We start from the raw sequence: 12,364 nt of genomic DNA on the forward strand, positions 1-12,364 counted from the left end.
CGGTCCATTTTTCTGTGAGATATTATGTTGTTCTGCTGCTAGATCTTTGTGATCTCTCTCTTCTCTCCATATTTAGAATGAGAAATTAAAGTTATTACTTTTATAAAAGCAAATGTAGACAATTCATGAAACTTCTAGGTAAGTGGAAAAGAGAAAGTGGATATAAAAACTGTAACTTGTAAACTTGAGGAAAAACAAAAAATAGAGTACCTACTTCTAATTAGTATTGTCCTACTTACCTAAAACTTGATAATTTTAAAAGCAAACTTACAGAAAATAACATTTTTGTGAAACCACTTTCAACCTAGTAAACAAACTCTTGATTATGCCTATTCTATACGTTTTAAAAATAAGTTTACAATTTGTGCTCTGTTCTGGGAATTTCCTAGGTTTAAGCCTGTTAATTTGTATGATAGATGGAAAAAGAAGTCAATTCTCAAGAACAGGTAGACTTGAAATGGAGAGGAATCACAATTTTCTATTTTAACTGTGTTTTTTCCTGTAAGACACACACACTTCAACTTCTGAGATAAGCCTTTTAGAACCCCCTCTATGGAGACACTTTCAGACTGTATTTTATTGTAATACGTGGAGAATTGAATGTGATTTTGCTAATCTCCTGGAAGTGCCTGTTGGAAAGTTTGTATGTCTTTCTAAAATATATGCTCTATTTCAGCCAGAAATTATGGACTTTATGAAGGAATTTACTGAGTGAAATTCTATGGCTTCTGGTATGAGAATAGATTATCACAATTGTCTTTCTTCTAGCCTTTAAAATATTTGAAAGCAAAGAGAGGTTTATACTGCCATCTAGTGATTTGTTTTCAGACTGCAGGAAAAGATTTACAAAACAGAACTAAGGTTAGTTGGATATTAAGATAAAGGTAAGATCCACTGAACAGTGCATGGTGAGGAAGGTGTAAGTGGGCAAAACTAGAGATTCCCTTGGAATAAAATCTAGAACTTTAATGCATTATTTTTTGTAATTGCATTAGATGAGGTCCTTAGCAGAATTAAAGTTTTACAATTTTTTCTCATTTAATATTGTCCACTGATCTTCATCCTATAATGCAACAATGTAGTATAATTTATTTAATATTTATTAGCTTTATGTTTTTAGTGTCTGGCGTTACTGAAGGAAAGGTCCCACTTACAATAAGAGTTTTACCTGAATAAATACTTCAGAATTTGGCTAATTTGTTGCTTCTTAATAAATAATAAAACTTACAATGAAACAGGCAACCAATAGGTAATAGCAGTTTGATATCCAAGATATAAATAAATATAATTTGCTTTATAAATACACATACTCTGTGTATATATTATGGTGGAGCTGTTGTGATACCATAGTTAAGGCTGTGGCAACATTTATATTTTGACAAAACGCTTACATGGTTATTTTCTCAGGAATGTAAAAGTGTGTGTGTGGAGAGGGGAAACACCGTTGAAATTAAAATTCACATTGTATTTGAATTTTTATGTTGGTTTCATGCAGATCAATTTGATAAATTTGGAATCAGGGCTTTGGAGCGGAGCCCAGAGCTGGAGTGCAGAGCAGCTCCAGAGTAGTGATGCTGCAGGTTTTTGCCTGGAGCTGGAGCAGAGCTGGAGCACAGCTCCAAAGCCCTGTTTGGAATACGTTGATGTAAAAATGATCACTAAAATATTTTTTTAATAGGATGAGGACTGTTTTGGGTGCCTTTTGACAAAAACATATAAGTTCCAAGGGATCTGAGTTTTGCCTCACACATTACGTCTGCTAAGTAGGACAATACTAACTAGAAGTAGGTAATCCTTTTTTTTTCTGAAGTTTACATGTTACTATTTTTAAATTTTGTCTGCACGAAGCATATATATACCCACCCCTGGAAATTTCCACTACATGCATCCAATGAAGTGGGTATTCACCCACGAAAGCTCATGCTCCAATACGTCTGGTAGTCTATAAGGTGCCACAGGACTCTTTGCTGCTTTTATAGACATATTAAGCACTCTCAACACTATCATCGTCATGTGAGGAGTGTTGTCTGTATTATAGACTTCACTTAGTATAATATCTATTGGCTTATGGGAAAGTTCCCTGAGCTGGGAAATAGGAGACCATGAGGTGAAATCTTGTCTCTACTGAGGGTGCTTTATATTTCTATTACATTCGCCACCCTTATTACCAAACAAGGTTGTGATCCTAACCCTGGAAGGCAGGTAAGTATGAGTTGCTGCTGCTTCTCTGCCGTCCCCTTGCCCCCCATTGCTCCCAGTTTTACAAATATGTTAACAGCAAAATTACATAAAATCATTCTGATATTTGGGAATATAGAACCCAGTTCTCTAATGTGGTAGATCCAAGCCTTACCCAATTAATCCACTTTTATTTGCTTTGGTTATCTCCTCAAAATCCATTACAGTGGGAATAGAATCCAGGACTCCTCATCTCCGGTTTTCTACAGCTGTCTAGCAAAGAGTGGTGTAATCCAATGGGAAATTACCAATTCCGCCCTCTCCCCCGTCCCTTACTGTCTGGTCCACAGAAAGGCTAGCTCAAGTCTTAAGGGTCTCAGTTGGGATTCTGCAAGGCCAGGTTTCAAACCCTTGCTGATGATCCATGTTGGGGGAGGGCAGGGGAAAGCTGTTGTGAATGTATGTGATACTAGAGGGTTGCACGTTTCATTGTTTCTGTAGGCCAAGCTCATTGTGCACACCAGGAATGTAAGTTACATACCTCCATGTTCCATCCCCACTCTGCTCATGCAGGCTGAGTTCTATGTATTGTTTAACTCTTTAAGTGCAAATGGCTTTTGAGGGAAAAAAGTATTCAGTGAGAATCTGTGGAATGTATGCATAGATTAGAGCCTATAGCCATTTTACAGTGTACTGCCACAGAATTTAAATTCAATTGTCATTTAAGCTGCTTGTCTTTTTCTCAGTTTTATATATTTTTTGTTTTGTTTTATCTGTTAGTTATTGAGCCCAAGGTCAAACATAATTCTTTCAAATGTTTGGGCCCATGGGATGATAAATCATAAAATTCAAAACCATAACATAATACACCTACATATGACATAAATATAAGTGGAGGTACTTAATTTAAATTCACCAAATAGCCATAAGGAGGAGTATTGAATAACCCAATTCCTAAAGCAGGAGTATTTTCAATTCATCTTGCACTCACCCCACCTCATGCCAGGGGTTGTGCATCTCCTCAGGACCGGCTCCAGACCCCAGCGCGCAAAGCGCGTGCTTGGGGCGGCGTGCCGCGGGAGAGCGGCAGGCGGCTCTGGTGGATCTCCCGCAGGCGTGCCTGCGGAGGGTCCGCTGGTCCCGCGGCTCCGGTGGACCTCCCGCAGGCGTGCCTGCGGAGGGTCCGCTGGTCCCGTGGCTCCGGTGGACCTCCCGCAGGCGTGCCTGCGGAAGGTCCACCGGAGCCATGGGGCCAGCGGACCCTCCGCAGGCACGTCTGCAGGAGGTCCACCGGAGCCGCGGGACTGGTGACCACCAGAGCGCCCCCAGCGGCGTGCCGCCCTGCTTGGGGCGGCGCAATTCCTAGAGCCGCCCCTGCATCTCCTCCCCACTCTCCTCCTATGCCAGAGGCTGTGTGCGTCTCCAAAGTGAATTTAGTCTCCCACTGGATTGGAAGGGATGGGCAGATGGCTGGTGCCCTCCCCCACATGGAGTAGGCTTTGGGGAAACAAAGTGCTAAGAGGGAGGAAGGAATAAAACCTCTTTCATTCTCCTCTCCCTCTGGCTCCCCCTGCTATTTCTTTTCTCTCTGTCTAGGAGATAAATCTTACAGAATATCAACATTTTAAACTCCATTGGGATATGGGCAGAGCTGAGGTGGAGGTTGGAGATAGTGTTAGGATGGAAGGTCAGTTACTGAGCTGATTAAAGCAGATAAGTGAACTAGGCAGATGCAAGGAGGCTCTGTCTCTCCCTCATTTCCACTTTCCTGTTTGCTGATTCTCTCCCCCCCAAAAAATCAATAGAGTTCTGCCCAGAACTTTCCTTGAAATTTTGGAATCGATCAAATATGGTGCTCCAAAGTTATTGGGTTACTTACGGACAAATTGAGAAATTCTATTGAATTGAGTATAGGGCCTTGTTCACTCTGCCAATAATTGTTTTGAAACAATTCAGCAAACTGGGAAAAAAAATCCATCATGTGGAATGGTGCTGATCCCCACATGGGTCATTAGCAGGGTTGGGATATTTAGATACACGGCACAGACCTCTATCGCCTGAGCTAACTAAGTAGTTGGGAATGGTAGTAAGTTGTTATCCTCTGGACCAGCAACTAAAAGGGGCTGGCATGTGCACTTTGCCAGTGGGTTTCATGTCTGTTTACTAGACAGCAGAAGAATGCTGAGACTCTGGAATACCAGTTTCAATTCCAGGTTCTGGAGGGAGATGTTCTCTAGAAGTTATATACCCTTCTGTCCCTGTTCATCCTTTAGGCTTGTCCCTGTCCCCCTTCTGCTCCTGTTCTGTTGGCATCTATCCTTGTTCTCGTTGCTTCCTGTCAACTACCTTGGCTCCTGTCCTTGTTTCCCCTCTGTTCTAACCTTTCCCAGCCTACCCCTGCTTCTCATCCCTTTGCATTTGATGCAGATTGTTCTTGTTCCTCCATCTGTCTTGAGCTCTGGTAAGCAGGTGTTGAGAGCAGAGGAAAGAGAATTTCCTTGCTCTCAGTTCTGGTGCCTAGCACCGAAGTGCGCCACCTGCTGCCACAAGGATCAGTTGTAAATAAAATCTTGCTCAGTCCTAGCAGTTTTTCTGGGATAAGACATTCTCAGGCACTCTGTGGGGATGAAGCATGCGCAGTCTGGTTGACACACAGGATTTGTGTGCACAAATGGAGCCGCTTTGGAGAATAAAGCTGCCAGCCTCTATGGGTTAGAATTGTATGTGAATTGCGATTTTTCAGATGCTTATAACTTGCCCAAATGTGAGTGGATTTTTCACATGAATGGGAAAACGCACATCTGTAACACCAGAGACTGACCTCTGCCAAATGTCAAGCCCTTGCAACAGCGCACGGAGGTATTAATGCATCTCTGTGAAGTGCAGGTTTTTTCAACACGGGAAAAATGTATTTTTCCCTATAATTATCCTAGGAAACAGCTGAATCATTTTAACACAATCTTTTTTTTTTTTTCGGCCTGAAGCATACAAATGGTAGGGAAAATTTCAGTGCAAATGCTTAAAGTTTGGTGAAGTTAAAAGCAACTGAAAATAGGGTCTTATTAAGGAAAGTTTTTTGAGATCTTAGCCATGGGCATTGCTGCCACCTCTGGCTATAGTATACAAATGCCTTTTTTTTTTTAAAGGTAATAATGAGAAGATGAATGAGTATAAATTCAGGGAAAAGAAAATCACTTTGGAAAATGAAGAGGCAAGTATATTGTAAAACTAAGGAAAAAGTTCAAAAAATGTACTTTTTATGTTGTTAAATTTTACTTTCCGTCATACATTTTATTAACATAAACTGTGTGTGTATTATCAATCACCCATTTGGACAATATGCATCCTTTCTCTGGCTTTCTGTCTTACCTCTGTCATCCAGTTAGCAGCGGGAGTCTTGGCTCCAGTTCTGCCTCCTTTGTCAGCTCACTCTAATGACTCCCAAGTTGTCTCTAGCTGTTTCTCCAGGAAGAAGCTGGTATTACTTTTGAGGTGCCATTTCTTTCCACCACTAGTGTAATATGGAGACTATGTTTACCTTGCTTCCCTGTGGCTCTTGGGGACATAGCTGTAGTCAGCCATAGGAGATGAGTGGAAAGGGTATATTATGCATGTGGAGTCAGCCCTGTCCCACCCCCAAAATAAACACACTCAGAGGAGTATATTCTAACTAGCAGAGGAGGACTATAGTGAGCAGAGGAGGAAAGGAGACATGCTCAAATTTCTGCTTCCTGTATCCAGCAGGAACATTTTTTTACCCTAGAAGCCATAGCCTGGAACAGTCAGGATTACAATATTGCCAGCCCCAAGTGTTCAGAGTTCATGAGTCAAACCTCCTTTCCTTCCTCCCAAAATGACATTTTGAAATAGAGTAAATTAATCATTTTGTCTGTTGGTCTGCCTTTGAGCCTTTACAGGAGAACTGTCACCCACAGTTTTATGTGTAATACAGTACTTTGTGTCATAATTCAATTTTACATGCACAAAGTGAACACAAAAAATGTAGGACTCTCTGCTTGCTATTTGGCAGTAGAATTCACTCCACTGCATCAGCTGATTGAATGTTTGGGTGTCATGCTAAGGATATTCCCTCTCTTTCAGCCTTAGTGGTGTCTATTGGGAACAGGGGCGCTGGAACAATTTTCATAGTAGGAATACTGAGAGCTATTGAACCAAACTGTAAACCCTTTATATAATGGAAACCACTTCAAGCCAGGGGGCACAGCAGCACACCCCTCCCCCCTGCACCCTTAGTTCCAGCACATATGATTGGGAATGGTGGTTGGGGAAAACTCTTTATCGTGCCCCCCACTCCATTCACTTCAGAGTCATTCAGTTTGTCTTCTCTAACCAGATACTATCAGTCATAACCATTAGCTACATTGAGGGCAGACAAGCCACATACAAGAAGACAGATTTTTCTGTTAATTGTATTTGATTATCAACTTGTTCCCAGAGTGTGTAGTCTCAGGCTAGATAATTGGTTTCATAACTTTGAAGTTAGGGAGCCTGAGGAATAAGCTGAGGAAGGATAAATTAAAGTCACATTTTTGGTACCCTGCTTGATAAATGAGGCGAAAGAGTGAATGGGCATGGAAAATAAACTTCCATTTGGCCTCTGAAGACTGTCTTTCCAGGTCATGGATGAAGTACTTTAATATGGATGATAGAGAAGCTTGTAGCGGAGCTGCTAATACCAGTTTTGCAGTCAGTAGGCTGTTAACTTTGCACTTTCCGTGAGCCCTGTAATTCACTTAAATATGACCCCAACAGCAACAATTGAAAAGTAATAGTAATTTTTAATTACAAATAATGTAAAGGAGCAGAGTGACTTTTTTAAAGGGATGCATATTTAGTCTTTATAGTGTTTTCTCTTTGTTATATAGTCTTGTTAAATTGAATCTTCTATCTTAATAGAACTCAAAACGCATCAGGCAGATTTATTTTAAAATGAAAGTAAGACAATATCAACATTTTTGGTTTTTTTTCTGCATAAATAATTTTGAAAAGCTTTTCAGGAAATGTTAAATTGATATTTACTTAATTTTCTGACCTATAATAAAAAGGTGAATAATTTATCCACTAAAAAGTTTCTGGTTCTTCCAGGAGATCCATGATTCTATAGCTGTATCATTAAATATGAATACCAGCACTGCAGAAAATAGTAGTCAGTTAGCCAGTACAGAACTTACGGACAAAATGTTCCGTAATCAAAACACCAAAATAGTGAGTTCAGTATTGCTCACTTCTAGTATGAGCACTTTTATAAATTACCAGGATGTGGACCTACCAAAATGGGACGATATAGAGAGAAACTCATCAGTACAAAGAAAGAAAAATAAGGAAAGTGAAAATAATAAAATCACCAATCTTAAAAGGAAGAAAGATATATCTACTTATTGCTCATACAAGATGGAACGGTGGCTACCAGTGAAGAAAGATGTTAATTCACATAAAACAAAGTATGATTGGGCTTCTGAGCAAGCAGAATCACCTGAAAAAACATTTTGTGACGTCGGAAATTTGGAACACGAGGAAAAAAGCCAGTTAATCACAACTATAAAAGAGGCAGTAGCTCTGGTGGTTACTATGGTATTTAAAGATGGTTCTTCACAGCTGAGCTCGGATCAGGTTAGTGAATAATAATCTGTTTTATTTTATGAATTTAAGAAAATGTTCATACTAGAGCTGTGAAAAATGTGTTGGAACCAGGATGTTTTTGGGTATCTGTAAGGGACATGGTTGATTCCCAAATTACTACTCACAATGGTTAAGAGTTTTTTGTCTTTCACTACTGATACAATAGCTCTTAATAGCCGCCCCCCTTTGCTGGCTTTTTCTCTCACAGATCAGTTGTCTAGGTATGGGTATACCTGCACCTGCCTCCTCCGGAGGAAGGCTGCTACGACTGACATGCACTTGGTGAATACTCGGGGGCTGTTGACAGATCAAATGGGAGGACTGTGAACTGATAGTGTTTGTGGTTGAGCGAAAACCAGAGAAAACATCTGTGAGCAAGTCGAATGGCTATATGAAAGCATGTTCCTTTCATGTTGAGTGCGGTGTACCAGTCTCCCGGATCCAGGGAAGGGATAATAGTGCTCAGGGAGACCATGCGGAACTTCAACTTTACCATGAACTGGTTGAGTCCTCACAGGTCTAAAACAGGTCTGAGACCCCCTTTTGCCTTGGGGATTAGGAAATAATGGGAATAGAAGCCCTTTCCCCTTAGCTCCTGAAAAACCTCCTCCACTCCCTCTATGGCGAGGAGTGATTGCACCTCCTGGATAAGGAGTTGCTCATGAGAGGGGTCCCTGAAAAAGATTGGGGACAGGGGAGGGGAGTGGCAGGGAGGGGAGAAGCCAGAATTGGAGAGAATATCCCACTTCTACCATGCGAAGAACCTAGTGGTCCTATGTTATTTGGGACCAAGCATGGTAGAAGTGGGATAGACGATTCAGAAAACATAGTAGTGTGGTGGGTGCGCTGTCCTCCTTTTGTCCATCTTCAAAAGGCCTGTTTAGAGCCTGATGAAGGCTTAGACAGGCTATGACCTTGCCCTGAAGGGGAGGTTGGAAGGTTTCTGCCTGCCGTTCCTGCCCCTTCGTCTATAAAAATCCTGCCTCAGCCGAGGAGGATCTGAGCGCTGTTGTTGTGGTTGGGGCTAAAAGTGCTTGTGTTGGGTTGCCGTGTATGCATTCCCAAGAACTTCATAGTCACCCTGGAGTCTTTCAAGCTGTGCAGCTTGGAGTCTGTCTGCTCTGAAAAAATCCCCGCGCCCTCGAAGGGAAGGTCCTGCAGGGTTTGCTGCACTGATGGGTATAACCATTAAAACATGTTAATTCACAACTAGATATACTATAATATAAATATATGCTAAGTATTATATATAAATCGTTACTAAATTTGGTGGTTCTCTTTGCTAACCAGGAGGAAACACTATATCTGTAAATATTTTATTTAAGCATTTATATAGCTCAATATAAATGTATTCAGATTCTAAATTTTTACATTTTTATTGTGTTAGAATATGAAAACTTACCATTGATTCTGAATCCATAAGGGACCATTGTGATAATCTAATCCATGGGTTCTCAAACTTCATTGCATGATGACCCCCGTTGTGACAATAATGTTACTACATGATCCCCAGGAGGTTGGGGGTGGGTGGCGGAGCCTGAGCCTGAGCCCTGGGGGGCAGGGGAGGGGGCTGCAGCCCAAGCCCCACTGCCCCAGGTGGGGGTGGAGCTCAGGCTTCAGCTTCAGTCCTGGGTCCCAACAAGTCTAATGCTTGCCCTAGTGACCCCATTAAAATGGGGTCCTGATCCACTTTGGGGTCCTGACTCACAGTTTGAGAACTGCTGATCTAATCTGAAGTCCTGTGTAGCACAGCCTATAGAACTTACTCAAAATAATTCCTAGAGTATAGCTTTTGGAAAAACAGCCAATCTTGATTTAGAAATTGTCACTGATATATTTCTTATTGTACTAGGTGCTTAATTTTGTATTCATGAGTTATATCAAGTGGCATTTGAATTGAAATTGGAATTCAATTAAAAATACACAAAACTAGCATTTAATTAAAAAAAAAAATTAAATGTGGCTACCTTAAATGTGTTGGATACATAAGGGAAAAAAAAGTAAATATGTCAAAACATACTTTGCATTTAAAACTGATTTATTAAACAAAGAAAGTATTAACTATAGTTAATGAATTCACAGATTGTTTCTGTTTTCCATGGGCTGGATTTTCAGAAGTATTTAGGTACCTAGTAGGATTTTCAAAAGTCCCTAAGCAGGTTAGGTGCCTAACTCCCATTGAAATCTGTATTTTTAGCTGTCTAGCTGCATCTTTGGGTGCCTAAATACTTTTGAAAATCTAGCTCCATGCCCTTCAAGTTTTTTAGAATTAGTAGATCTCATTGTCTCTCAGCTGGTTTTTGTTTTCCAATCTATAAATAATGTTTTCTGCTTTTTTATCTCCCGCTCTATTTCTCAACTTTGAATGAAATAGCCCCAATGAAGAAAATATTATCTCTGCACCTCTTAATTTAACTGAAACCAAAAATAACTAATGCAAAAGCTTTTCTGCACAAAAGAAACTGAAACTACTTATATTTGGAAAAATGTAAATATCAGCATCCACTCCACTATGAAGACCACAAGTATTGTAGATACTTATTGTAATACATGTTTTTGTGGAATATTTATAAAGCTTGTATTGATCTTAAAAATAGTCCCCTTCTCCCATTTCTGTATATACTTTAAAAAACAGCCTCCTTTCACTCACTAAAATTTGAGAAGGCTGCATTTTGATGCAAGTTTATTTTTTAACTTATTTAAAAGATGTTAATACATTATAGTAATGTTAGGCCAAATTGCAGTTATACTTAGGCCATACTGCAGTTGGAACAGGTAAGGTGCTTGAGCAGAAGCTCCCTCAACACAAACTCAGAGAGTCACTGGCAGGTATTTATTGAGATTTCCCTAACTTGTTGAAATTCACTGCTCTACCTTGGTCCACCAGAAACTTCTGGACACTAAGGCAAAGAACATCTTTTTCCTCCAGGTTTTTGAGAAAGTGTGTGCCGAGAATTGGAAGGGTTAATTTAGTCTACTATTCTCATATTAGTAGTTGGATGTGTATGTATTTATATGCCAAGATGTTATGAGTAGTCTTTAATATTATATAGTATTTTATACTGTGTTTTTAAATGAGCATCCAGGGTTAATGACTTAAATTGTAAACTCTTGAGTCAGGGACCATCTTTTTGATTTGTGTTTGTACAGTGCCTACAGCAATGAGGTCTGGTCCATGACTGGGGCTTATAGGTGCTACTATAATAGAAATATGTAATAATAATAATATGTAAGGCTGTCAAGCGATTAAAAAAATTAATCACAGTTAAACAATAATAGAATACCATTTTTGGATGTTTTCTACATTTTCAAATATATTGATTTCAGTTACAACACAGAATACAAAGTGTACAGTGCTCACTTTCTATTTATTTTTAATACAAATATTTGCACTGTAAAAAACCAAAACAAATAGTATATTCCAGTTCACCTAATACAAGTACTGTAGTGCAATCTTTTTATCATGAAAGTTAAACTTACAAATGTAGAATTATGTACAGAAAAATAACTGCATTCAAAAATAAAACAATGTAAAACTTTAGAACCTACATATCCACTCAGTCCTACTTCAACCAATCGCTCAGACAAACATGTTTGGTTATGTTTGCTGGAGATAATCATGCCTGCTTCTTGTTTACAACGTCACCTGAAAGTGAGAAGAGGCATTCACATGGCACTGTTGTACCCAGTGTCGCAAGATACTTATGTGCCAGATGTGCTAAAGATTCATATGTCCCTTCATGCTTCAAGCACCATTCCTGAGGATATGCATCCATGCTGATGATAGGTTCTGCTCAATAACAATCCAAAGCAGACTGGACCAATGCATGTTCATTTTCGTCATCTGAGTCAGATGCCACCAACAGAAGGTTGGTTTTCCTATAACGCCAGCTACAACGGTGCCATGTGAATGCCTGTTCTCACTTTCAGGTGACAGTGTAAATAAGAAGCGGGCAGCATTATTTCCTGTAAGTGTAAACAAACTTGTTTGTCTTAGTGATTGGCTGAACAAGAAGTAGGACTGAGTGGACTTGTAGACTCTAAAGTTTTACATTGTTTTGTTTTTGTTATGTAAAAAACCTCTACATTTGTAAGTTGCACTTTCATAATAAAGAGATTGCACTACAGTAATTATATTAGGTGAATTAAAAAATACTAATTTTTATCTTTTTTACAGTGCAAATATTTGTAATAAAAATAATATAAAGCCTTGTACACTTTGTATTGTGTGCTGTAATTGAAATCAATATATTTGAAAATATAGAAAAACATCCAAAAATATTTATAATAAATGTAAGTTGTTCTATTATTAACAGTGTGATTAAAACTATGATTAATCACAACTAATTTTTTTCATCTAGTTAATTTGTTTTGCATTAATTGCTTGAGTTAATTGCCATTAATTGACGGCCCTAAAATATGTTTGTTTTTTAAATAAATGTAATGTACATAACACACTACATCTAGGGAAATGTGGAAATTTCTATATAGAATTGCATAAAGGGGCTCAGTAGAAAAATATTACTCATCTTAATCAATTGTACTT

General features: G+C 39.2%; 1 protein-coding gene across 1 annotated transcript in view; it reads left to right on the top strand.

Annotated features, from left to right (window-relative positions):
• POLN (DNA polymerase nu) overlaps window positions 1-12,364 on the top strand; it is a 227,947-nt gene that overhangs the window by 21,847 nt on the left and 193,736 nt on the right. Inside the window, exons 4-5 of the mRNA XM_039539378.1 lie at window positions 5,325-5,389; window positions 7,285-7,809. Of these exons, the coding sequence (XP_039395312.1) occupies window positions 5,325-5,389; window positions 7,285-7,809 (590 nt within the window). The remainder of the gene's footprint in view (window positions 1-5,324; window positions 5,390-7,284; window positions 7,810-12,364) is intronic.

Source organism: Mauremys reevesii, linkage group 5, assembly GCF_016161935.1.
Source record: "Mauremys reevesii isolate NIE-2019 linkage group 5, ASM1616193v1, whole genome shotgun sequence".
Classification (NCBI taxonomy): Eukaryota; Metazoa; Chordata; order Testudines; family Geoemydidae; genus Mauremys; species Mauremys reevesii.